Genomic DNA, 26,353 nt, shown 5'->3' with positions numbered 1-26,353 from the left:
CGCTCCATCCTTAAGAGCCACCCGCTCCCCTCTGCTTGGAATCGCCTTCTGTCCGGGCCGCCGCCCCAGGGTTGCGCAGCCCGCACCCCTCTGTCCCCCCTTCGGTCTCCAGCCGCGGGGTGCCTTCCCGCCGCTCTGAGCCTCCCCTCCAGCTCCTAGCTCCAGCATCGCGCTTCCACTCCCTCCCTCAACCCCCGCCCCCCTGCTTGGGGCGGGCGCGGGGTCCCCCGGGAGCGCCCCCTCCCCCGCCAGCCCGCACTCCTTTGTGCCGCCCGGGCGAGCGCGCTGCGTCAAGGCGGAGGCACTGCCGCCGCCACACACGCACACACTCACCCGCGCACAATTAACCCCCGGGAACGGCAGGAAGGGAGGCGGCGAGAGGGGGAGGAGGGGAGCCCGCCGCGGAGCCCAATCGCTCGGCTCCCCCGCCCCGGCCCCGCGCGCGGCGCCGCCTCCGCCATTGCTGCCAGCAGGAGCGGGCGACGCGGAGCTCGGAGCGCGTCGGAGCCGAGACCTGCCGGAGCCGGGCGTGGGGTGAGTGCCCGCGGGGGTGCCCGGGGGCACCGAGGCTGGACCCCACCTGCCGGGCAGCGGGGAGGGGGCTCGATATGGGTGCGCTCATCTCCCCGAGTTGGGGGCCGCGTGGGAGACGGGTAGACCGGCGGGGCGCACCCGTGCAGCGGCCCGGGGACCAGGGACGCGTCTACGCGGGCTGCGCCAGGGCGCATCCCCTCCCCCAGCCGCGGCGCACCCCTGCGCCCAGCGCTTTTGTCCCGCTCACTGAGAGTCTATAAATACACAGCAACCCCTTCCCCATTGGGTCGTGACCGCCGCGTCCTCCCCACACTCCCCGGCGAGCTCGTGGACGCCCCGGGGTAGGGGGGTGGGTTGAGGGGAATGCCCCCTACCCGGGGCACCGGAGGGTGTGGGGAGCCCGCCTTCCCCGCCATGACCGGGGTCTCGCTCGCGGTGATTCCCGCCCGGCCCTGCGCTCCGCAGGCGGCAGCCTCGGGTCTCCCGGAACGATGGTGAAGTTGGGGAACAATTTCGCGGAGAAGGGCGCCAAGCAGCCGCTGCTGGAGGATGGCTTCGACACCATCCCCCTGATGACGCCGCTGGATGTCAATCAGCTGCAGTTCCCGCCCCCAGATAAGGTAAGGGGCCCCGCGGCATCCCCGCGCCGCCGGGGGCGCACCCCGGGATCTCCGGCGGCGACCGCAACAAAAGAAACGCACCGCGCGCGCGGGGGTCGCGCGCCGGGGTGCGCCGGGCCGGCTGGTGCGGGGAGAGGGAAGCCCCGGCGAGGACAATGTAGCCGCGTGGGATTCTGGATCGGGTGATGCTCGGGCCGCCTCCCTCCAATGACGGCCTCGTCCCGACAAAGGAACGCGGTCCTGGGAAGGTGCTTCTTGGTTTTCGTGGGAGTCTTGTCTGAGAGCGCCCCAGGCCCCACAGCTCCCGCCCTGCTCCTCCCCGTCCCGTTCCCAGGACCGGGGGCCGCAGGGGCCTGGGGGGAGACCCGAGGGGCGGGGCTCTGGCCGCCAGCCTGTGCCCCCCGGGTGGTGCAGCTTCTGGGCGATTTGCCCCGTTCAGGTGGGGCGGCCCCTCTCCTCGGGCAGATGGGCCCTCCTGGGGGGCCTTATCCCCCTCCATTCCCTTTTGAGCCCACCCGGGCCAGACTGGCATCGGAGGGTGTGTACTCTTCAAAAGAGTCTCTTCCTTTCTTTGTTTCTTTTGTGAAGTATCTAAACAGGTGCCTGTCCTCGCCTCAGGATTAGTCCAACCGTCAACAACCATTCTATGAAGGATAATAATTTATGGAGTTAGCCCGTGAAAAGGCACACACATGGTTTAACAACCTAGAAGCTGTATTGTGGAACTCAGATTCTGCAATAATTAACTCTGCATCCATCTGCCTACCTCACTGCTCCTTAAAAACCATCCCCAACCACAGATAAACTCGCTCTGTTCCCCCAAGAGCTTTCGCAGTGATTGTCCCATTGGGTCCCTGTGAAGAGGTCCTGGTGATGGCTGACAGGGGCAGGGCGTGGGGACGTGGGGAACGGCCCAGCCAAGGGTCCTGCCCATGACGGACCCTTCCGGAGGCTATGCCGCTCCCCGAAGTGGGTTTGACTCTCCTTTCTTTGGGCGGTGTTTTGAGATAGGGGTGAGGGGACAGGGGCTGTTTGGGTTAGGGGGTCCGGGGGTTGGGAGCAGTTGGCAGCCAGGTGTTTCAGTTTGGGAGAGGGGGATGAGCTGGGCACACCTGTGCCCCTGGGCTCTGGTGGGGCCCTTCTGGGGAGCTGACAGTCCAGGCTGGGTCTTGCAGAGCAGGGACACCTGAGGCCCTGCTACGGCTTCACTGTTCCCTGCCGAGGTGTCAGACTTGCCCAGTTGGCACAGTCTGGCCCTGTTGCCCCCAGTGCCCCCTCCTGCCTTGCCCCCACCCCAGCTGCCCTAGCTGCCTGGTTTTCAGCTGAGGAGCGGTGGGGTGTGGGTCAAGAAAGCTGAGCCCCAAAGCAGCACCTCCAGCCTCTACTCGGCCTGAGCCTCTTTTTTTCTCGCTCGATCTGGTCCATTCCCAAACTGCCGGGCACATAGTTGGCCTCTCCCAGGGAGGGGGACTTCGGGAAGGTATAAAATCCTGGTAATGAGCCTCCCGTCCCTGGAAACGTTCAAACAAAGGGTGGCAACTGGCAGGGACGCTCCAGAGGAGGGACTTCCAGTAGGTGCTGATGGTTGGGCTAGAAGATTTCCGAGGTGACAGATGAGGAAATTGAATCCCAAAGAATTTGTGGGACATCCCAAGGTCCCTGGGCTGATGGGTACAATCCCAGGTGTGGAGATTCCAGCTGTGTCCCTCACCCTTCCCAGCTGTGAGCCAGACATCGCCCCCCAGGACCTCCCTTGACCCAAACAGCAACATGTCACTCACAGACAGGGTTCAGGGAGACACTGCCCCAGGTTGCAGGGCCCTGAGGGCCCCTTGCGCGGTTGGGGCTGTAAAGGGAGCACGTCCCAAGGGTGTGCACTGTGTGCCAAGGTACGATAGGGACGGTGGGCACGGGGCTAGCAGCCATTTAGCCATCCCCTTACTTGACATTTGTTGGATGCTCTTTATGCACCATGCACGGTTCTACCTGCTTTACAGGCTTGAATCCCTGTAAAGCTCTGACAACACCACGAGGTAATTATCACGATTATCCCCATTTCCCAGCTGTGGAGATGGAGGCACCAGGTTTTAGGGACTTGTCCAAGGTCACCCGGCCCCGTTAGTGGCAGATGCAGATTGAATCCCGGGCCGACAGGATACCCACCCAGTCCAGGGTCCCCTCGTCCTCACGGTAACCCGACGAGACAGTGCTTGTTATTTCAGTGCCCGGGCCAGGATCCTGAGGCTCTGAGTGTCCAAGTGCAAGCTCAAGGTCACGCAGCCAGGCAGGAGCAGCTGGGATTTGGGGCAGCAGCGTGATGTCCGAGCACCTGCTCTGAGGCATCCACTCTGCTCCTCGGGAGCTGGGAGCTCCCAGGTGGGCACCAGGCGGGCCCCCTCCAGGCGCTCCCACCCGCCCCCCGGCAGGATTGCCGCGGGAAAGGGATTGTGGGGGAAGGGAAGCCAGCCAGTGCTGCAAGGCCTTAGCTTCGGGGATTAGTGTTTGGTGACACCCGGCAGGGTCTCCGTTTTCTCCGGGTCCCACCGTCATGGAGAGCAGGTGTCTGGGGACACCCTGTTCAGGGGCAGTTTCACTCAAGGGGAGGCAGAGCAGGGGGCCCAGCTGGTTCTGTCCTGTCCAGCAGACACTGTCTGGCCCCTGCTCTGAGCCCCGTCCCGGGGGCGGAGGCTGGGGGAGGAGTGGCGCGGCACCCCTTGACGCGGCCCTTGGGGGCCTCCCCAGTCTCTGGCAGTAGGGTGTGCTGAGGGCGGAGACGGGGAGGAAAGGGCTGTGGGGGTCCGAGGGAGGAGGTGCGAGGCCAGTGCATGGCTTCCTTCCTCGGGGGGCATGCAGGGGCACGTTGGGGGCTCATCCAAAGCCGGTGGGGATGGGTGCAGGGAAAGGATTCACACAGGGAAGAGGCGAGGGCAGGTTGGCAGTAGAGCATGGAAGGGGAATACGATCGGGGAGGCCCTTCGGAGCTGGCCCAGGGGCAGGCGAGAGAGGAGGCAGCTTGGGAGAGACAAGGCTGGGGGCGTGGAGACCGGGAAATGGACTCCAGGTCTGTCCCTTTAAGGCCTGGCCACCTGCTCCTGTGGCTTAATCCTCGGGGGACATGGACCCTGCACTCAAGTGCTCTCTCGGTTCACCCGTGGTGACATGTGAAGACCAGTGGCACGTACAGATCATGCTACCAGGCCCTGGGCCGCTGTTGCAGCTCTGCTTGGGGAAGGAGCACTGGGTTAGGAGTCAGCCCGCGTGCCCACCCTGCCGCGAGACCTTGGCCAAGGAGCCTAACTTCCCCACCCCTCAGTTATAATATCCCGCATCCCCCTGGGGCTGTTATAAGGATCACCAGTGGGTAGTTTCTCTGTTAAGTCCCGGCACCCAGGAGGTTTCCAGTAAGTGGCGGCTGTTTTCACCCTTTTTGTAAATCGCTTCCTAGCGGGTTGATGATGTTGGACCCCGGCGTCCCCAGACCCACCCGCTTTGAGCCATCGTGACTTGACATCTCTGGTTGTACCATTGACGTGTCCTTCTCTGCTTCCTGGATAAGGTGGTTGTGAAAACCAAGACCGAATATGAACCCGACCGCAAGAGAGGCAAAGCACGTCCCCCCAAAATAGCCGAGTTCACCGTCAGCATCACCGAGGGCGTCACTGAGAGGGTTAAGGTAAGTGGCCCAGGAGCTGCCTGTGAGCTGCAGAGGTGACCCGGGACCCCGTCTATACAGGTGGATCCCAGCTGCGTAAAACCCACCGCTCCCGGGTACACCCTGTAGGATGAACCTTGTCTTTTTAATTTCTCCTTCCTTTCCTCATCTTCCAAAAACCCACCCATGAACTTTATTTTAGACAGCGGTTATCAGCATCTGAAATGTCACTTACAGAATATTGAAGTGTTTAAGGCACACATGAGCACGTCTAACCCCGCCAGCAGCCACCACCCCCAGAGGCCGGTGCTGTCACTATAACCCCTATTACAGATGGGGAAATCAAGGCACAATGCGAGCCCAGCGCTGTGTGGCACAGCCAGGCCTCCGGCGGCTGGCACTGCCGGAAGGGCACGGGGCAGGGAAGCCTGGTTCTGGATGGTTCCCCAGGGAGGAACCACTGCTGAGCAGGCCGGTCCCAGCTGGGTCTGGGTGGGAGGAGGCTTTCTGAAGAATTTGGGTGGGCTTGGGGGGGCGAATACAGCTGCGCTAGTCAAGGAACGAGTTAGGACCCTGATCTTTTGGAAATAAATTGTGAAACCCCAGTCCAAAGTGGGGATCACTTGGCAGCATCAGTGGGTCCCCCGGGCCTTGAGGAGTGGCCTGGGCTGGCTCCCCACTGGATGTGCTGTGGGGCACGCCCTGCCGTCTCCAAAGCGCCTCTGCACGCATCATCCTGCTGGTGTCCGCAAAACCTTGCTGACCAGAGAAAGCAGGTGTGGGGACTGTCCCTGGGCAGCGGAGGATATCCAAGTCTAGAGCGGTGGCTGTGTGGAGTCCCTGGGGACTCGGAGTGCCTCCTTCTCCCCATCACACCACATATCCTCTCTGGCCAGGAGAAAGCGTGCAGGGGCCGGCTTGCTCCAGCGAGGCCCACGAGTGTGGCCATCTTCCGTGCCTGGGTTGGTGGAGGTCCCTACGCCATGTGTTAGCTCATCCAGCCACACAGCAGCCCTCTCAGAGGTTGGTACTAGCCGTGTAACCCATTTTACAGACAGGGAAATTGAGGTGCAGAGAGGTCTGTGCACGGTTTCTGCTGATGGTGTAAGGATACTTCAGATGCTGAGATGCTCTCGGGCGGCTCCTGCCTCCACCATCCCTGCGTGTTGTGGGGTTCACAGCCCGAGGAGGCTGACCCCTCTCCCCTGCCCTGCCTGGGAAGCTAGCGCCTCGCCCGTGGCCACTCACACGCCCTGCCCCGTCCGCGCCCTGGGATCGGCTGCCGCCCCCAGGATGAAGCAGGAGTGACCTTGATTTCAAGGTCATGGCGTCTGCTCTTCTGATGGCCTGGCGCTGGGTCTCCCATTCCTGGTTTGAATTTGCCTCTTCCAGCCCCGACATCTTAGCTCCCCACAGAGCGGGGTGCGGTCTGCCGCTTGAGCAGCTCGTCCTGCGACTGCCGGACTCTGTCCCCCAACGCTGGCGTCCTCCCCCTGTGCTCTTCGCATGCTCCCCTGCCGCAGGTCCCCAGATCCCAGGGAGAGGCCCGGGTGACGCACATTTGTCACCAGGGCACCCTGCAGCCCTGGCTGGGCCTCGTGGGGTTATCTGGCTCCCGTCGCCTGAGGCTGTGGGCTCAGAAGACCCAGGGCTCGTCCGTGCGGGTCCCAGTGGCCGCAGAGCCCTGCTCACATCTCGTTCCGTCTTCCGTGGACGTCTTGGAGGGTGACGTATCCGGTGCAGGTGCGCAGATTCAATGAGCCCCTTTCCCTGATCTTCTTAAGACCTGCTGGGCGTCACCTGGGAGAACAGATGCTGCAGGCCTGGCACTTGTGGCTTATTTAGGGTTCACAGCCCCTGTGAAGGAGGTGTCATTAGCTCCTTTTACAGGGAGACTATTCAGAACCAGTTGTCACTGGAGAGTTGGGGGGATCCCCGTGGCTCTGTGGCTCCAAAGCCAGTGATTTCTGCCCCACCGTCTGCCCTTCACGCCTCCTCATGGGTCCCCTATTCCAACCCCTCTGGCAGCCCATGTCCAGATCACCTTCGCCCCACTCCCATTCCATCCCCTTCCAGTGCAGCTCCACTAGCAGCTCTGCCATGAAGCCTTCCAGAACCTTCTGTCTCCTTGTGTTTCTGTTGCCCTTGGGAATGGAGACGATAGTGGCATGTAGCAGTTCACGAGTACCTCCCAGGAGCTAGAGTCTGTTTCAAGCTTCATTTTACACCTGAGGGGAAACTGAGGCAGAGAGCGTGAACCCAGGCAGCCTTGGGTTCCTAGAGAACGTGTGTGGGGGAGCTCTCGGCCCCGCTGCCCATGGCTCTGCTAGGTTGTTCAGCTTCTAAGGAAACTTGTCCTTCTCTGATTCGAAAGCTTCCCCTAGAACTGCAACCCCACGGCCCTCCATCGTCTCCCTTGAGCATCCAGAACACACCTCACCCTCCTCCCCACCCAGCAGCCTTCTGATAGGTGGCAGTTCATGCACCGAGCCCTTCTCCATGTGAGCATCTTATCCCTCTCGTCCCTCTCTTCTGTCCTGGGCTCCAGGCCTCCTTGTCCCCCAGGCGCCCTTCTCTGCTGTGGGGCCCAGGACAGGGTGTCCTGGCGAGGCCCAGGGCATGGGATGGGTCCTGGCTGTTGCTTCCTTCCCATCTACCCTTCCTCCAGCCCTTCTGCCTTCCAAGGAAAGGATCCTCACTGCCGGCTCCTCTGCCACATCCTGTGGCTCAGGGACAGCCTGTCTCAGTTTGCCCGGGCTGCTACAACAAACACCATAGTCCTATTTGCTTAGACGACGGCAATTGATTGTCTCACGGTTTTGAAGGCTTGTGGTCCAACATCAAGGTGCTGGCAGGGTGGCTTTCTCCTGGTGTCCGGAGCGCCCCAGCCGTCCTTCTTCACAGGCCAGCTCTCTCCCCGCTTGGGGCTGCTCATATGGTGTCCACTGACTTGGGGCATCTCCTGACTGTGTCCAGATTTTCCCTGCTTGTAAGGACTCAGCCTTCTGGACTAAGGCCCACCCTGATTCCATTTGGCCTCATGTAAACAGGATCTTTGAGGGTCCTGTTCACAAATGAGTCCACACCTTAACTGATAATAACATCTCCAGAGGTCCTGTTTAAAGTGGGTTCACACCGCAGGCCTGGGCGCCAGGACTTGAACATTTCCTTTGTTGGGGGCTCGATTCCACCCCCAACACAGCCTAATAAGCACCCGTACGGCTGATGTACTGGGTTAGGCCTCCAGTGAACGGTGCTCTGGGGAGTTTTCCAGTGTCTGCCCATGGGGGCTGCATTCAGCGGCAGCCCACCACTCGAGCCTCCCTCTGGGCCACTGGGAGTGTAAGCCCCTTGCAGGTGTTACGTGTAGGTTGTCACTGAGCTGGGCAGGGGGCCGGCCTGGGGCCGCACAGCCAGAGAGCGTCAGAGCCAGGGTTCGAGCCTGGGCGCCTGGCCCCAGAGTCTGTTGGTGTCCACACACTCAGGCCGGCCAGGCTGACCGGGGTGTCCCTAGCCTAGACTTGCACAGCTGAGCGACGCTTCTCTGCCTCAGGGCCCTTCTGGAATGGGAAGGAGACCTACCTGGGCCCTGCCCGCCCACTGTGGGAGGCAACCTCAAAGCAAAACCATTTCCCCATGAGCCGAGTGGCTGGGGCCGTGTGCCTGGGAGTCACCTGAAGCTTTGCTTTAAGGTGGAGACCCTGGGGCCACCCAGTCCTCCCTCCAGCTTATTGACGGCCTTCCAGGTGATTCTAACATGCACCATCTTTGCAAACCTTTATATGGGGGCGGGGTGGGTTCCAGCACTTTTGCAGGGAAGGGTCAGGGACACTGGTGCCCCTGGAAAAGCAAAGAGGGCTTTCCGCCACAGTGGGCGGGGTGAGTGCGCACCCTTCTGGAATGTTCCTCGCCTTTTGCTGCCCAGCTGTGTTGCTGGTACTCGGAATGCGTGCACAGTGAGGCATGCTTCTGTCGTGGGAGCCATTGGCTGGCTGAAGGAACTGTGTCAGGAAGGGCTGTGCTTGAGAAGCAAGAGTGACCGAAGGCCCCGGGGGGCCCGGGATCTGTCATGGGGTCACCCCTCCTCCCTGCAGCCAGAGTCTCGGCCTCACCCTGGGATGAGCAGGTCCGCCCCAGCCCGGCCATCTCCTCCATCCTGTGTGTCTCCACCTGTGAGGCCCGTGACTGGCCTTTCTGATGGGGACCCAACAAGCAGATAACGTGTCCCCCTTTTTGTCTCTAGCTGGGGCAGCTGAGGAGCGAGAAGCTGGGAGCTTTGCAACTCATCTTTACATCCCTTTGGACGGCCCCCTTGAAACACAGTGTCCTTTTTGATGTTACTTTATGATTGTCACTCGGGGATTACTCTCTTGGCTATGGAGTTGCTAGGCTGGTTGCTAGGCAACCGTTGACTGGGGACAGGGTTCTGCAAGGCGACGTCACCCAGGAATTGCAGGATGAATCACCCGGCGCGGCCCGAAGGCTCGGCTAACGAAGAGGGTCATGTAGTGAGGAAGGCAGTCGTGTAATTAACTGGAAGTGTATTTATTTATGCAGAGAATAAACAAGGGTGGAGGGGTTTCTCAAATAACCCTAAATGTTTTTTTAAATTTTGCTTTCCTGCTTTTGAATGCAGGGAGGCTCGTCTGGGTGCAGCTGGGGCTGCACCTTCCAGCTCCCAATTATGCAGACTGAAGGGTGCAATTTGTGGCCCTGGTGATGAACTGCTGCCCTTCCAAGAGCTCCACATGCACCCCCTTTCCCTCTGCCCGTGAGTTTGGTGCTTGGGTGATGGGACCACATCCATCCCCTGGACCCATCTTGCCTTCCCAGGTCGGTCTTGCCCGTGGGTGTCTTCCACGTCCTGCACCGGGGGCCGGGAGAATGTCTTAGGTTTGTCTGGACTTGGGTCCCATGCTCAGCGGTCGTTGCTACGGGGAGCGTCTCTCCGAGTCCTGCCACAGACGAGTCCGCGGTGGCTTTATCTTTTACTCCCGTCCTTAATGGCTGACCTTGAGCTTCCCGGGCGCCTGCCTGTATCTTCTCCACCCTCTCCCGTGATTCCTGGTGTGTCTCAAGGCGCATTTATTTGTTAAATATTTATAAACGGCGACACTGTCTCCCTGGCATTCGGCCGAGGGGACGATCCGGACGCCAGCCCGCCGTGGACGGCCGCGGTCACCTTCAGCTGGGAGCCCCTCCGGCCGGGTGCGGGGTCTGGCAGGGCGCGGTGCCCGGGGCTGCGGGTTCCCGGTCAGCCCAAGGAGGGGGTTTCAGCCAGAGTCGGTTCGTAAGCGGGTTGAGTCATCTGGAGGGGTGCGTGAGCGTGCGTTCTCTTTTGGGGGGAGGAGGGTTACCTGAAGTATTTAGTGCTGCAACGTGCAAAGATGGCAGGATTCATCCTCTGTTTGCAAGGTGGTTGTGTTTTTTTTACTGCGTTACTCAGCAGAAAAGCACATTTCCTGTTCCCCTCCCCCGTCGGGTGGGAGGACGGAGGGAGCAGCGAGAGGATAATGGACCTGCCAGCTGCCTGGCACCTGCTTGGGCCAAGCCCCGAGCGTCCAGGGTCTAATTACTTTCAGTCTGAGTAACGGTCTCTGAAGGCCGCCCTCGCTGTCCTGATTTGGTGGGTGGAGAAACTGAGGCCAGAGACGTACGGAACAGACCCAAGGTCGCCTGGCTGACGAGGGGTGGTTGGAGGGCAACTTCGGGCCGCTTCTCTCAGACACCCCAAAGCCTGCTGGCTCTTTCCTCCACACCTGAGGCCGGGCGGGGCTTGGTGGGGTCAGCCAGGGACCCTCCCACTGCAGATGCCTCAGTTTCCCCCAAGAGGGCAGTGACCCCGGGAGGCCCCAGTGGGAGAGGAGGCCCCAGAGGGAGCACAGCAAATGGGACAGATTCCCATGGCCCTCCAGTTCCTCGGCTGTGAAATGGGGTTACCACTGCTCCCCGCCTCCTGGGGCCAGCTCCTTAAAAGCTGAGTTTCCATATAATTTGTGCCCGAAACGGGGACACCTGGTGAGTGACATGGGCAATGAGCAGCCGAATGTGGGGCAATAAGCATCCACTGGGACTTTTGGGGCATCTAGGGTGCATGGTTCTCCCTATAAATTCAATAAACTTCCCCTTGCTCCATTTCCAGTTGGCTGTCCCATCCTGGATGTTCTTTCCAGCAGGCTGCTCTGCCTCGGGGTTCCCCACCCAGGCCTTCCCCCTGCCCCTCTTCCTGGTCCATTTTGCACATCTGGTCTTGACTCTCCCCTGCTTTGACCTTCACAGCCCTCTTTGCCTCAAGCTTGGAACCCCAGCTCCTGAGTCCGGCCACGGGCCCCCCACCCGCCCCTCCAGCCTGCTCTCCCCACACTCCCCCTTCCCACCTTACCCCACGCTGTGAGCTGTGGGCACTCGGGCAGGCAGGGCCCCTTCAATTCCACAGCTCCATCCCAGGCAGCCTTCGCCTCCGCAAATGTCCCTTCCCTGGTGTCTGTGTGTTATCAGAAGTGGTTGAGGGCCCATTGATTTGTGCTCCCCTGGAAGCCGACCTGGAGACGAGCGTCAGGGTGCAGGTGGGTCAAACAAAACAGAAATCCGGACTTGGTGAGGGGAGACTTAATTCAAAAAGCTGATTGCAAATGGGGAAGGGGCCAGTGTGATAGTGGGGAGGGGGCCATTGCAACAGGGGGGACGCTCTGGCCGCAAGGTCTGCCGGAGTCTCGAGAGCCAGGCAACAGGGGTTTGCTTTTACAGAGAGGAGAGAACCAGGTGTGGGGAAGTGGGGGGAAAGGTTGGCGTGATCAGACTGTAGATCTGAGAATATTTTATGCGGGAGCGGCCTGTTCTCGGGCAGGTGCCCCTAAGTTCAGGGGCCTGGAGGAAGGAGAGGAGCTTAACAAGATTTGGTTCACCAGCTTCTTGTTCTGATTGATCCTCGGGTCAAGCAGATCAGCTAATCATTGGGTAAAGAATGAGAATGTGGAGGGGGCTGTGTCCGGCCTGGTTCTCGGTAAAGTTGGGGGGGGCATCTCCCAGCGTGTCTCTTAAATCCCCCAGGAAAGGGCAATTTTGCAGAAAGCTCTTTTCCAGAACACAAAGCGTGGTGGTGGCAGTGGTTCTAAACATGTGCTGTTTCCCAGGATCCCAGGCCTCCGGTCAGATGTCATATTGTCAGTGCTTTCCCCGGAAGCAGGAACGTGGGAGCTGGGGGTTGGAAAAGCCACTGAGGAGTGGGTTCCTGAGCTGGTGACTGTGGCCCAGTCCCATGGGGATCTCTGATGACCATGTGGGCTCGGAGCTGTGGCTCCCAAGCACAGGAGGTGCCACTTTTCTCCTTCTAGTCCTGCCCCCACTGGCTGAGCGTTGCCCTGGGGGATTTGACCCCTCACTTCTGGGCGCCCTGCCCGCGGTCTGAGGTGAGCAGCTCAAGGGAAAGGCTGGGCAGAGACACTCTGGGATCCAGGGCCCTGAGCTAGGACTCCGGCCGCGGGTGCAGGGCCATTGCCTCTGTTGCTGCCCAAGCTTGAGGCGGACTGAGGGGTGGACATGTGTGCTCAGAGCCCACTCGGACAAATGTCACAGCTGCTGTCAGCCACACACCCTGTTTGGCGTGTCTGGGTATAGGCTTCTGTGACGAGTGGCGGCTTCCTGGGGAGGGGAGGGCGTTCTGATGCCTTGAAGGCCTTCCGGGTGCTGAATGCAGGCTGCTGTGCCATGCCGTGCCATGCTGTGCTGTGCCATGCTGGGCATGAGCCAGCGAAGAGGCCTGGGAGGGCCCAGGTGTGAGCAGGCAGGGGGCTGGGTGTGAGCAGGAGTGTGAGCAGCTGGAGGCTCCTGGCGTGAGCAGGTGAAGGGCCCCAGCCCTCGGGCCAGCAGTGAGGTGAGGGCCCCGTCTTGGTTGCCCCCCAGCTGCAAGCCCTTAGGTAGGTCCTGGAGCCACTCTGAACTCATACTCCTTTTCCAAAACTGAGGGAGATAATGAGTGCCGAGCTGCTCACTCTCCGGACGATTCAGTGGTGTAAATTATGTTCACAATGTTGTGCTGCCTTCACCACCTCCACTGTCAACACTTTCCATCACCCCAAACAGAAACTCTGGACCCATTACCCAGCCCTGCTAACCTGTAACCATAGGTTAGACTTTCGGTCTCTGAATATGCCTGTTCTAATTATTTCATGTAAGCCAGGGCACACTTTTCTTTTGTTCTTTCTTTTTTTTACTATGCGGCACACTTTTTACTGTAGAGAACAAACTGCAGCAGTGTTGGCAGTACCTTCACTTAGTCACCAACACAGAGCAAAGGTGTTTTCCTGTCACACTTGAGCTCGTGCTGAGACCTCGGGGTATTGTTTACTCCACTGTCCCTTCAAAATCACCTGATTTATAAGATCTTATTTAATGGGTTATAAAGAAGTACACGTATATGTTACATTACAATTGATCTTTTTTTTGCAGTATTTTGAAAACAGTATTTCAGTGTGCTCGGTGCTCTCTGCCATCCTGTGCATCGTGTTGTGCACATTTAAAACATCAATCTGAGAAGGGCTGAAAGGTGTCAGTCATCTGCTGCCAAAGAGGCCCAGGCCCGCCGGGCACCTGGTGCCATCCCTGCCTCCTGCTGCAGGGTGGTCACCGAAATACAGTGCGCCAGAGCACCATAAACGTGAGGCTAACTGAGAAGCTGCGCCAACACATCAGCACACACACATATCGAGGTGTGAGTTGGTGGCAGACGTCTGCCCTTCAGTGGTGGGTGCCTGGTGACAACTCCCACCCCGTGAGCTATGCTGGCTTGTCCCCAAAGGGTGGCTGCCCCCTGTCAGGGTTCTGGCCTGGGTGGGCGGCCTGGGTCCCCTTGTGGCCGTGCTCCAGCCTATGGACCGACACTCCAGGTTCTCCGACACCCCAGGGCTTCCAGACAAACTATCTCCGCCTCTTAGAATGAACACCCTTCACTGAATGTCCCTGGGCTCTTCCTCCACCTTCCATGCCTGGACACCTCCTCCTGGAAGCCTTCCTGGGCTTCCCTCTGGGTTTCTGCCCCTGCCCTCCCGGGTCTCGGGTGGGGTCACAAGACCTGCAGAGCGCTGGGCACCCCCTGAGATGGGGTCACCGTAGGTCCCCACCCCCAGGGTGCTCCTGAGCAGCCCTGTCAAATCACCCACGGTGTCCACGGCCTCCTGGGCATTCCCTGGGATGGAGAGTGATGTCCGTCATGGTGTTGGTCAACCCCAGGCAGCTTTGCCTCTGCAGGCCCTTCCTCCATAAACAACAACAAAAACCACTCAGAATTGTATCTGATGGTGGCATTGGTGTCTAGATGAACAAAACCCAGGCTGGAGTGGTTACAATGTGTTCATGATGATGATTCTTTCCTTCTGAGGTCCCGACAAGTTATTGGGGGCCCCGGTGCTGTGCCCGCCGTGCCAGAAGGAAAGGCCCAGTGTCCGAGGAGGGGCCGTCCTCCTCCCCGAGCCCTCCCCACGGGCTCTCGATGCCACCAGCGGTCCTGGGTCCCGCCTCGTTCCCATCTGTGACCATTTACTTAATAAAAACCCAAACGGCCCCTCCCCGCAAACTAAGTGTGTGTTCAGTCTGATGGGTGGGCTCTGGGTGGGTCCCAGGCACCCCAGGGTTGCCAGGCTCGGCGGGGGATAGGCTTTCTGATGACTGGTTCACTCACTCACTCACTCACGTTCAGGAGGCCCCTGCTCTGTGCCCTGCCTTCGGGGGTCTCCGTCTGGGGGGCACGGACTTGACAGGGGTGTACTGGTTTCCTAGAGCTGCTGTCAGAAAGGACCACAGACTCAAACCACCCACAGCACCTCCCTTACGGTTCTGGAGGCCAGAAGCCCACGTTCAGTTCCACGGGGCCGGAATCAGGTATGGGCAGCTCCATGCTTCCTCCGGAGGCTCTAGGGAAGGGTATGTTTCTTTGCCTTTGCAGCTTCTAGAAGGTTCCTCCTCCCCTTGGCTTGTGGCCCCTTCCTCCACCTTCAAAGCCAGCCGCCGGGCGGCTTCAAATCTCTCCCTGTCATGTCTGCTCATGGCCTTCTCCCTGTAGTGGACTCTCCCTGCCCCTTGGGACACTTGTGACCACACGTGGGTCCCACGCAGATAACCCCGGCGCATCTCCCTGTCTTGAAATCCGTGATCACACCTGCTGCGTCGGGCCACACGCACGGGTGCCAGGGCTCAGGTCCTGCGCCTCCTTGGCCCCGTCCTCTGCCAAGTCTGAGCCTCAGTTTCCTGCTGTGAAATGCCGGCAGAGATCCCGCCTGGCAGGAGCGGCCCCCACAGAGCCCACGGAGCTTCCTTAAACGGCCTGCCCGGCATGGGGGGCATGGCGGGGGTCCCAGGAGCTGCCACCCACCGTGGGGATCTGGGTTGGGGTCCTCTGTTTATCCCCATGCTTCTCAGCCTTGGGGGGGGGTTGGAAACAAAACCGGTGCCTGGACTCAGCCCAGGGGTCACGCGATCCTAACCTGCAGCCGAGGCAGAGCCTGTCCTGTCCCCAAGCCCCTGGCTTGTGGTGATCGGCTGCGGCTTCTCTTCCTGGGAGCACTTAGGGGTCTGGTTGGCCGGACTCGAAGGGTCTGTGTGTCTTGGCTGCGTTTCTGCAGCTGGTGTCTTCAGGCTCTGGGCTTCTTTCCTGCTTGGATGCTGCAGACACAGTGCGAGGACGGGGCTCGCGGTGTGGAATGAGTGTCTTGGGTGCCCCTCCAGGAACCCGGGGGACTGGGTTGGTCCCCCCTGAGGCTCGGCCGCCCACAGCCTCTCCCTGTCTGTTCCGGGCGGCCGTCTCCTCATTTCCCGCGTCTGTGAGCTCCTTGGCCGCCAGGCCCGGGAACCCCGCATGGAAGCCCGGGCGCAGCTCCAGGAGGAGGCCCCGAGGACGCGGTTTCCCCGCCGCCCCACAGAGGGAGTGGGGTTATTTTTAAACCTAAGCAGATGGGGTGCTGCAAACCACACTCCTGTGGCCACCCCATCTCTCCGGGACTCCAGCTCGCATCCTGGAGGGGCTGCGTGACCCGAGGGCCACGGGCGGCTTCTGTTTCCAAAGGCCTGATGTAAAGCCAAGGAGGCCCCTCTGCTGGGCGGCGGCTCTCCCCAGCGGCCCCGGTCACACACTTGCCTGTCTAGACTGAGGAGGGAGCCCCAGAAGCCGCCCAGTGCCCGCCCGCAGTCAGGTGACCCCGGCATTGACTGTGGGTGGGGGCCCGGCTGGGATGGGTGGAGGCCACACCGACCGGGTTGGAGCCTGGCTCTGCCACCTGCAGCCCTGCAACCTGGGGTGAGCGGGGGTCTGGAGTGGGACAGTGGTGCCAGGAGCAGACATCACACAGTGTTTGCCAGGTGCTGTCTCTCCACTTACAGACCGGGACCCGGGGACCACCCCGCCACCGGCCGGCCCTGCCAGGCCCCGATGTTGTTTGGGGTGATGGTGGCTTTGCAGACCCTGCACGGTGCCTGGGCTGCTCCCTCTGCCGTCACAGCCCCCCGGGGCCGCTGCTGGCGTCTCCTCGGCACACTCGGCCCCCCTGGGCCCCCAGGCTGCACGCCCTGTTCCTGCAGGCCCTGTGTGCTGGTACCACTCCTGGGGCCTGGCCTCCGCGGCCTGAGCCCTGCGTGCTTGGCCCTGCCTTTCCTGGGGGTGCCTGGGGCCCTGGGGGCAGCAGTCACCCTGTCCTGTGTCCCAGGTCAGGCACCGGCTCCTCGTGCAATGGATGTGTCCAAACACACTGGAGGGGGTGACAGCCCTGAGCATGGCCGGCTGATCCGGGGAGGGGAGTGTGGTCCAGGAGGGGGGCCCGGTGTGGAGGGGTGGGGGACAGAGGCGGCAGCCAGGGGTCAGCAGGACCTAGATGCAGGCAGAAGGGCCTCATCAGAGGTTCCTCGGGGGTGTCCTGCCTGCCTGGGAACCGGGGGGGCTGTCAGAGGTCAGGGAGGGTCCGGCCAGCATGGCTCCTTCACTGTGGCCGGGTGGTGGGGGGTCCTGCAGGGAGAAGGGGTGCCAGCCTCAGCCCAGCAGGAAGGAGTTGGGGCGCTGCTCCTTCTGCCCTGAGCGTGTGGCCGAGGCCTGGTGGCATCACCCCAAGTTCAGCAGCACCGTGGGCAGTGGGGCCAGGAGGGCACCCCGTGGGGTGCAGTGCCCGGGTGTGGCAGCCACGGGCAGAGCGGGCTCCTCGCTGAGCCGCCCCAGCTGGGCCGGAGCCCCGGGAAACTGAGGCAGCCACGAGCCATGCGACAGCAGCGGGGGCTGCTCTCCTTCCCGATGGGCATTGGCTGGGGGCTGCCATCTCCGCAGCCTCACTGTGCCCCGGAAAGTGCTGGAACCATCGTCCCAGGTCCCAGGTGAGGAAATGGGGGCTCAGAGCAGTCCGAGCTGTCGAGCTGCGGACAGGCCTCGGGCTCTGGGCTTGGTGCTACTCCCTAATTTATTTAATTTTTTAATTTTAATTTTTATTGTGGCAACACAGACACAACACAGAATTTCCCAGTGGAACCACTTTCATGTGGGCAATGGTGATAGTAAGTACATTCACGATATTGGGCTCCCATCGCCACTGTCCATTACCAAAATGTCTTCATGGCTCTGAACTCTGTGGCCATCACCCCCGGCCCCCGGTAGCCTCGAGTCTACCTTCCGTTTCCATGACTTTGGTTATTGCAGGTGTTCCACGTAACTGGGTTGTGCACTATCTGCCCTTCTGTGTCTGCCTCATTTCACTAACATGATGTTTTCAGGGTTCGTCCATGGCGTGGCTCGTGCCCCTTCTAGCTGGGTGCATGGGGGTCTCAGGTAATTCACGGGGTGCCCCATCCTGCCGGTGAACGTGCTGGGCAGTTTGTAAAGCACCTTCTCGGCTTATCTTCTCGTGTCGTTCTGAGAGGCTGCAGGTTCCCCAGGCCCCCCCCAGGTGGGAGGGGGACCCACGCCTGGGGTTCCTGAGGCTGGGGCAAGGTGCTTTGTACTTTGGGGGGCTCTACCTGGATGAGCTAGGGGCCCACCCAAGTCTCTTCTGGAGCCTCTGGAAGCAGCAGCGCTCTCTAGCTCCCCAAATTTGGTGGCTGCGTTGTTCCATGTGGAACTGGGGGAAGGGTCAGGCCCCCGCCCCTCCAGCCTGCTTCCTTCCCACCCGTACGGAGAATCTGACAGCTCTCCCTGTTCAGCTGGGGTGCTGGGCCGTGATCTGCAGACAGGAAGGCTCTCACCCCCTTGCTGCCCTGCGGTGCCTTGGCACACCCTTTCAGCTTTTCGGCACGCTCTCGCCCCTGCCAGGCCTCCCCGGCAGCCGGGTGGGCTCCTTCAGGGCCCAGGGCCCCGGTCATTTTGTGACTTGCATGAGTCCCTCCCCGGCACCGTCTCCCACCTCTGCGCCAGCTGGCCTCGCAGCACCCCGCCTCCACCGCAGACCTGAGCTGACCCGGGATGCAGCAGTGTGGACGGCCATCCGCTCCCTGCCCCGTGGGGGTCCTTCTGGGGAGGGGACGGACACCAGCTGAACACACAGGACACTGTTTTGAGGCCGAGGTGGTGGGACTTGGGAGGTTCTTTCCTCCCTGCTCAGCTGCTCCCAGCTCAGGGGCGAGGCTGGGGGGCTGTGTGGGTGCCTCCCGCCGTGAGCCTGGGGCCCCAGAGGCCTGGGGATCACACAGCACCCCGGGGTCCCGGCAGGCGACAGGGCAGCCTGGAGCCTTGCTCAACACATGTCCGAGCGGTCTGGGCACCCTTGGGGTGTCTCGAGGCTCTGTCCTAACTGCACCCCCAGCTCTCTACATAGTAGGGCCCGGAACCCTTAAGAATAAGTTAAAATAAAGATGAGGTACGAATGTGGTGACAAACGAAGATGGTACAAAGAGCTGCCCCGTGACCGGCCAGTCTCCCGCCTCCCTGCCCCTGCCTGGTACCTCAGACGGCGTCTGCACGTGCCGGTGCGTGTCCGTCAGTCCCTCCGGCCGCCCTGACGCCCCGCCTCTGTCCGCAGGTCTCCGTGCTGGTGCTCTTCGCCCTGGCCTTTCTCACCTGCGTCGTCTTCCTGGTCGTCTACAAGGTGTACAAGTACGACCGCACCTGCCCAGACGGGTTCGTCCTCAAGGTACGGCCGCGTGCTCTGCCCCTGCGCCCCGGGGGTGCCCCGGCCCCTGGGAGGGTCCTCCCGCTCGGGGACAGGGAAGGGGGGACAGGGCCAGGGGGCCCCAGGCATGTCGGGGCCTGTAGGGGTCCAAACCTGGACTCGCCTCCTGGGAGTCGACTCGGCAGGCCCAGGTGACGTTTCCCTCCCTCTGCTCCCCTCGGGGAGGGGCCATCAGGCCACACAGCAGGGTGGGAGGGCACCTGGCCCCACGTCACGGGGGAGCTGAGCCCCAGGGAGAGGAAGGGGCTCGTCCAGGGCTGCCTGGGATTTGGGGCAGGGCAGGGCACCCGAGTGGGCCTCCAGACTGCTCGCCCCGTCTGCCTGCCGCACCCCAGTGCTGGGCTCCAGCCAGGCGCTGCGTGCTGTGGAAGTTGCTGCCGCGTTTACAGGACGCCCCATCCCGGGAGACCTGCGGGTGGCAGGCACATCGGTGTACACACGGGACGACCGAGCTAGATGAGGGAGGAAAGAGAAGATGGCACCGGGGGCAGGCGTGAAGGGCTTCTGGGGCTCCTGTTTCCACACTCAACAGCTGGGCCCTAGGTTTGGTCTGGAACTTTCTAGAGCCCATACGAAGAGGGAAACGCAGCCATCCCAGGATTTCGTGCTGCTGAAATGACAGTAAAGAGAAGCCCCAAAGTGCTCCCGGCACCAGGCACACGGGGCTGCTGGGCGTGAGAGCGCGCGCTGGGCACGCTGGGCTTGGGATTTTGCTGCTGAGGACACGGGGCATCGGGCGAGGGAGCGAGACCAGCCCTGGCCCTGTCCTCCTCGCACACTGCGTGGGCTCCGGGCTGCCGGCACTTGCGCCCTCCCTCCAGGTGGCACACGGGCGGGTGAAACTTCCTGACTCCTCACTTACTGTGTACTGTGTGTCGCATCCTAGCGCTGCTGAAACAAAGGACCCCAAACGGGGCTTTGAGCCCAGAGGTTTCTTGTCTCAGCTGGGAGGCCGGGAGAGCGAGAGCAAGGTGTCCGTGGGCCTGGTCCTTGCCCCTTCTGGCTCCCGGGGGTGGCCGGCCATCCTCGGCAGCCCTTGGCTTGCGGCCACATCACCGTCTCTGCCTCCGTCATCACGTGGCCATTGCCCTGGGTCAGGGTCCCCTCTCCCCTTCCCTGACGGCCCCCAGGCCTATTGGATAACGGGCCCACCCTGTTCCGGTTTCTCACCCTAACTTAACTCATTCCACCTGCAGTGACCCTATTCCCAAATCAGGTCACACTCTGTGGTAACTGGAGCTTGGGCCGGCAACGCATCCTTTGGGGGCACAGGAGGTTACGAGCACTGGAAAAAGGACGGGCCAGCGGGGTAAGGGAGATGGGCCGTGCAGGGTGGGGGGCCGGACTTTGAGCCAGGGCAGGGGCGAGGGAGGGAGCCCTGGCGCGGCTGGGCAATGTCCGCAACCTTGCGCTCTGTTTGTACCCACAAGTCCCTGTCTGGGCACTAAGCAGGGGCTGGAAGCGCCCACGGTCTGTTTGGAGCTGAGAGCACGAGCCTCCGTGACTGTCCTTCTAACCAGCACCGACCCAGGGGGCAGGGGGCCTTGAGGAGGGGGCTGAGCAGGAGCACAAAGCAGGACATTGAGGCCCACAGGGCCACCCCAGGTGGGAGGGGAAACAGCGTCCCTGGGGGAAGGTGAGCAGCAGGACAGCGGCTGTGGGAACTTGGAAGCAGGGGGAGGCGAGTGACACTTAGGGCCAGACTTTGCAGGCTCCGGGGCAGCAGGCAAGGGTGTGGGCACTTAAGTTGGCATTTGGGGGGCCATGAGGACACGGAGGTGCCAGGGGCCATGGCTCGGGTGCCTGGGGGGGCTGGAGGCTGGGAGGGGAGGCAGATACAAGCTGGCCAAGGGGGCAGCTGTAAGGGACCAGGTAAGAGTCAGGTCTGGACAGGTCAGGGCGCTGGGGATGGAGATGGGAGACCTTGTGAAATTGGGCAGCAGAGGACAGGCCAAAGGGGAGGGCATGGCCCAGAGCTGGTGACTCAAACAGGCTGATGTCACCAAGAGGGTGCAGAGCAGTTGTGGGAGCCAAGCCCCGAGAGGGAGCCAGGGGGCTCAGAGGACGCTGGACCCCAGCCTAAGCTGGTGCTCACAAGTATCACAAGGCCAGCACCCCCCAACCCCACGACCCTGGGTTTCTTTCCTGGTTAATTCTCCCTGGACCCCGAGCAAGTTCCCTACTTGGAGGAGGGGCAGGTTGAAGCTGCAGCCCCTGTGCGGCCAGGTAGCCTGGCCCGATGGAGTCAGGGAGAAGAGGCCGTGGTCTCAGCCCGGCTGTGTCAGGCCAGCGGCTGCGCTGAGTGGGGTCTGGGTGTCTGTGGGTTGAAAAGCTCTCCCGGTGACGCTGGCATGTGGCTAGAGTTCCCTGCCGGGCTGTTCTGGAGCTGCCAGCCTCTTAAGAGGGGTGTCTCTGGGGTCCGCAGTGGCGAGGGCCCGGCAGGGGGATGGGTCTGCCCCTGGCCAAGGCGAGAGAGGCACACAAGCCCCCGCATGCCCTCCTGTCTACACGACGTGCACGGCGTCCACACGCCGATGCCAGGCAGTTATGGGGGTTTGACGCTAGAATCCCACTCAGGCCTCCCAGAAGCTCGATGGGGTAGATACCGTGATAGCTCAGTTTCACCAACGGGAAACCGGAGTGCAGGGAGGGTCTCTGTTGCACCCAGGTGACACCCTTTGGTTCAGTCATGTGTTAGCACATGTGTATTAAGTAACCACTAGGCGCCCGCTGGGTGCTGGGAAGCTGGTCGGATAAGGGTCCCAGCCTGTGAAGCCGGTGTCCTAGTAGGGGAGACTGAACTGCGGGGCCAGGGGGCCAGCGGCCGTGCAGATGATTTTGGCACTGCTGTCAGGCAAAGGCTGACCCGGCGCCTGGAGCGACTGCGGAGCCGTCTGGGGGCGTCCGAGGAAGGAGCTGGTCTGGCCCCAGCCCTGGAGGCCCTGGCACTGCGGCTTCTGACTCAGGCCCAGGGAGCCCCAGGCTTGGTGCCCCGCAGGGCGTGGGGTGCCTGGAAGGAATGGGGACCCCCCGGGCTGGGCCGCACCCCTGCCGGGGACACGGGGAGGGCTTGGCTGGGCAGTGCCATCCTTGCAGCCACTCACAGTGCCCAAGCTGAGGAGCATGAGGAGGGAAGGGGCCAAAGGGCACCGGGCCAGGGAGGATGCTGTATTTCTGCCTTTTCTCTTAAAGTGTGAAGTTACTGTATGAGTGTTGGAGAAAAGGTTTTAAACGTTTGCTGCCCACGATCACATGAGATTTTTAGTTTGGCGAAGCTCCTTGCAGGCGTTGCCTGTAGACCACGTCTTGTCCCCCACTGAACTCCTGTGACTGGCACGCCGGGTGCCCTGTGTGCCAGGGGCTGTCACCCCACAGGGTCCCCTCCCTGCCCTGAGGTGGGCTCGATTACCACCTTGATTTCACTGGTGAGGAAATGGGCGCAGAGAGTTCAGTAACTGCCCAAGCTAGGCCCCCCGCCATCCCGCAGCTGGGCCGGGCCAGGCGGGGCCTCCTCAGGGCAGCCTCCCGCCTTCCCCACCCTCAGTGCCCCCCAGGGGCCTCCCCAGGTGCTGGGTCCATCCTCCTCCCTGGTGTCAGGAGGGATGGGGGAGGTGAACGGGGATGAATCGTGGTCTCCCCCCAAGGCACCCACACGCCCCACTGAAGGACGGCAAGTGGTGGGTAGAGGGGACAGAGCGAAGGGGCTGGCAGTGGGCAGTGGAGGCCGGAGAGGAGGGTGCGGCTGTGCCTGCTGAGTGGGGACCTCGGCTCCCACAGACCCTGCACACCCCTACCCAGCAGGACCAGGGAGCACCTGCCCTGGTGTCAGAACGGACTTTTGGCTCCTGCGGAGCACCCGGTGCTTCCCGAGGCCCAGATGTGCCTGGGCTCCAGCTGCGGATAAAGGGTCAGTGATGCCCCACTCCTGTCAACGTGTGACCTTGGGCACAGCCTGACCTCCGGCCCGAGCCTTACCTGTGAAGTCCGTTGACTTCAGCCTGCCAGGCAACCCGGCAGGTGAGACGCCTTAGCCCCGCTGTGTAGATGAGGGGACAGAGGCCCCGAGAAGGGACCCCCCAGATGAGAGCGGCCTGGCCCCAGGGCGGAGCTTCCTCTGCAGCCACGCCCCTGCCGCCACCCATGGAGGTACTGGCGACGGCCCGCTCCTTTCCTTGTCGTTTCCTTCCTGAAAGTAGCTCTTTGTGCTCATGGGCTCGCAGGCATTTCTGGGTCAGTGAAAACGGGTTCTCCTCAGGCAGGGTGGCACCGGGGCCGAGGGGAGCTGCTGGCTTGTTAATTGGTGGCCACAGGGTCGGTCATCTCCGAGGAGAGGTGTGGGTGCAGCAGCCTGGCAGGGAGAGCACCCACCCAGCACCCGCCTGAGCCATGGACCTGGTTCACAGGGATGGGGGTACGGCTTTGCCACCAGGATCAGCTTCTTGTTTATAAACCTCTGCTGGACCCCAGGTGCCCTCTAAATGCCACTCCCCCTGCCACCCACGTCCCATCTTTCACCCACGTGGCATCTTCTAGACCCCAGTGACGAGGGGCCAGCAGCCCTGCCATGTGCCAGGCGCTGGGCCAGGTGACGCTGACACATCTGACCGTCCACAACCAGGCATCAAGGTGTCGCCCGCCCTCTGCACAGGGGGCCACAAGGAGAGGTGGCACCTGGCGGAGCTTGGCGTTTCTGGGTGAGGCCCCGGGGCAGGATGAGTGAGCCCCCAGGCCAACTGTGGTGGGCACCCCGTTGGCTGGGCTGGATGTCCTGGGTCCATCTTGGTGCTCCGAGTGCTTGGCACAGAACTTGCTTCTGGACCTGATGGCAGCCCCCCTGGTCAGCCGGCTGCCCCTCTTCAGGGACACCCAGCAGGTCTCCACGTGCACACATGATGATGTCGGGATGAAGAGAGGGAGCTCCCCACTTCAGGGACAGAATGAGAGATACCCGGGACGGCTAGACCTGCTCCTGCGGTAGCCTCCCCAGGCCTGGGACGCCACCCTCCCTCCCTCCCAGCTGCGGTGCCCGACCCGGGCTCGCCTCTGTGTGCCGGGCTCTGGACACCAGCGACTCAGCCCGGGATGGGGCTGCTGAGTTCAGGACGCCTGGGCCTGGCAGTGGGGCCTTGGCTGGGGAGAGGGGCACCTCATGTGGGCCGGGCAAGGCCCTGGGCTTGGCTCTCAGCCCCAACTCCTCCTGGGCGTTTCTAAACCTGCCCATAAACAAGGATCCTGGGTGCTCTGGCTGCAGGTGTGAGCATCAGGCAGTGCTGCAAGAGGAGTGCCCGGCCTGCAGGGAGGGGTGGTGACGAGGACAAGCTGCCCCCCACTGCTGAGCCCTGCTGAGTTTATTAGACCACCAGTGGCCAGTGGTCAGTTCTGGGAAAGACGGGTCTACCCCAGTGTCCCTGGGTGGAGAGAGCTGGTGGTCAGGCCCTGCTCTCACCTCATTCTTTCAGGCTGAGTGGGAAGTCGTCCAGCAGCAGCCGCCAGGGATGAGGGTGTGGGGAGGTGGGGCCACTGACCAGGGCCTGTGTGACTTTGCAGTCAGCTCATCTCTCTGGGCGACTATAAAACAGGGTTAAAGGACCTTGCCTCACAACGAGAGTGCATGGGAAGAAAGCCTCAGAAGGATGATACAGGTTTGGGGGGCAGAACCCCAGTTCCCTGCCAGGCTGGTGGGAGCTGGGCCTGGAATCTAAGGAAAACCTCAAGAAGGACGGAAGGCCTCACTGGCCTGCCTTTAGTTTTCAGAGACTGGGAGAAATGTGAGCTCAGGCAAAGCCTTGGTTCTGGAAGCAAGTCCCCCGGTGCCTCCTGGGTCTGGCCCGGTGCCTCCCGGCTGCCCACATGTATTAGTGCAGCAGTCTCCACCGACCACCCGGGTGGTGGCCGAGGCGCCCAGAGCCAGCCTGGTGGCTGCAGGAGCTTAGTTTTTAGGAGGCCCCAGACCCCTGACAAGCTGATGGCAAGTATGGGCTGGTTTCCCCCCAAAACTCTCCAACAGAATTTCTTATAAAACCTTAGGAGTCTTGAGCCCTCTAAACTTGCCCCGGGCTCCCCATGGCCTGTGGGCTTTCACGGCCTCAGCGGCCAGCTTCCTGGTCCAGGAGCCACGGGCACTCACAAACAGGGGCCTTCCTGCTGCCCTCTGGATCAAACGGCCAGACTCACGACTCCTGCACCCGACAGTGTGGGTCTGTACGGCCTGGCCCGTGCCCTCTCTTCCAGCATTTTTGTCATGCTCCTCTCCACTCTGCTCCTGCCACAGGCTTTAGTCTCTCGTATCTGCCACGTCTCCCTAGCACAAAGCCTCCCTCTCACAAGCTGCTTCCTTTGCCCCAAACGCCTTTCCTTCCCCTAACGGGGCCAAAGGCCCACTCATCCCTCGGAACCCAGCTCAAGAAGCCTTTCTGACTTCCCTTCCTCAAGTCCTTGCCTTGTTACTTGAGTATGCTGTTTCCAGTGGACATGTCAAAACTTTCATTGTTTTTTACATTAAAAGCAAGTGGCAGCTAGCGTGCGCTCTCAGTGGAGCAGGAGGCCTGCGGTCCCATCACCCGCCCCTGGAGCACAAGCACCACTCCCTCCAGGCGCCTGCTGCCGAGGTCAGCTCGGTTCCCACGTGCTAGATGCCAGGCTCCCCGCTAGGCCACGCGCAGTCAGGGTGGGTTCAACGTCTGCTTTCGTTCGTTCCTCAGCTTCCTCCGCTGAGCCCAGGGAGGGTCTCAGTAAGTACCCCCTGGGCGTTACTGGAGGCCCGACGTGGGCGTTCCGCCTGCACCATGCCTGCGTCTCAACGGCTCCTTGTCTTTCAGAACACCCAGTGCATTCCAGAAGGCCTGGAGAGCTACTACGCAGAGCAAGACTCCACCGCCCGGGAGAAATTCTACACAGTCATCAACCACTACAACCTGGCCAAGCAGAGCCTCACGCGCTCGGTGTCGCCATGGATGTCGGTGCTGTCGGAGGAGAAGCTGTCCGAACAGGAGACTGAGGCCGCTGAGAAATCAGCTTAGCGGGACGGGCAGGTTCCTTACAGTGTGTCACTTGAAGGTAACAAAGGGACTTTGAGGGACATCTCATTAAATATAATCACCGATAATTTAGAGGTTACTCATTTATGGTGCAATTGCTTCTATTTGCTGATGCTGCTTTGCAAATAAAACTTGCTGCAGACCACTCGTGGGCATAAAGTCCAGTGCATATCAGCATTGCTTAAAGAGCTCAGATGCCACTTTTCATGTTAAGAAATCTTAATTTAGCTACCTTACTGGGATTTATTGGATGCTGTCAAAAAATAAATTTACACTGGATAAGCCAGAGGTTTGGCCTTCAGATAAATAATACCTTTCGTGGAACTGATTTTTTTTAAACCACCCTGCCGTTTGCAAACCTTACTCCGTAGCCCTATC

At 61.4% G+C, this 26,353-nt stretch overlaps 1 protein-coding gene across 1 annotated transcript; it reads left to right on the top strand.

Annotated features, from left to right (window-relative positions):
* The first annotated feature begins 296 nt into the window (after positions 1-296).
* NSG1 (neuronal vesicle trafficking associated 1) lies at positions 297-26,299 on the top strand. Its single transcript, XM_037829387.1, has 5 exons — positions 297-534; positions 1,000-1,154; positions 4,711-4,827; positions 18,789-18,899; positions 25,757-26,299. Exons 2-5 carry the CDS (start codon positions 1,026-1,028, stop codon positions 25,955-25,957), a joined length of 558 nt encoding a protein of 185 aa, XP_037685315.1. The 5' UTR covers positions 297-534; positions 1,000-1,025; the 3' UTR covers positions 25,958-26,299.
* The last annotated feature ends 54 nt before the right edge of the window (positions 26,300-26,353 follow it).

This window comes from Choloepus didactylus, chromosome 3 (genome assembly GCF_015220235.1).
Source record: "Choloepus didactylus isolate mChoDid1 chromosome 3, mChoDid1.pri, whole genome shotgun sequence".
Classification (NCBI taxonomy): domain Eukaryota; kingdom Metazoa; phylum Chordata; class Mammalia; order Pilosa; family Megalonychidae; genus Choloepus; species Choloepus didactylus.
This window is presented reverse-complemented; position numbering and strand designations above follow the sequence as displayed.

What these genes read in the sequence shown, in the direction of transcription:
- NSG1 (XM_037829387.1), top strand. Translation starts at nt 1,026, where the DNA reads ATGGTGAAGTTGGGGAACAATTTCGCGGAGAAGGGCGCCAAGCAGCCG. An exon ending in GCGTCACTGAGAGGGTTAAG is followed by an intron (nt 4,828 to 18,788) that starts GTAAGTGGCCCA and finishes CTCTGTCCGCAG; the next exon opens with GTCTCCGTGCTGGTGCTCTT. An exon ending in CAGACGGGTTCGTCCTCAAG is followed by an intron (nt 18,900 to 25,756) that starts GTACGGCCGCGT and finishes CTTGTCTTTCAG; the next exon opens with AACACCCAGTGCATTCCAGA.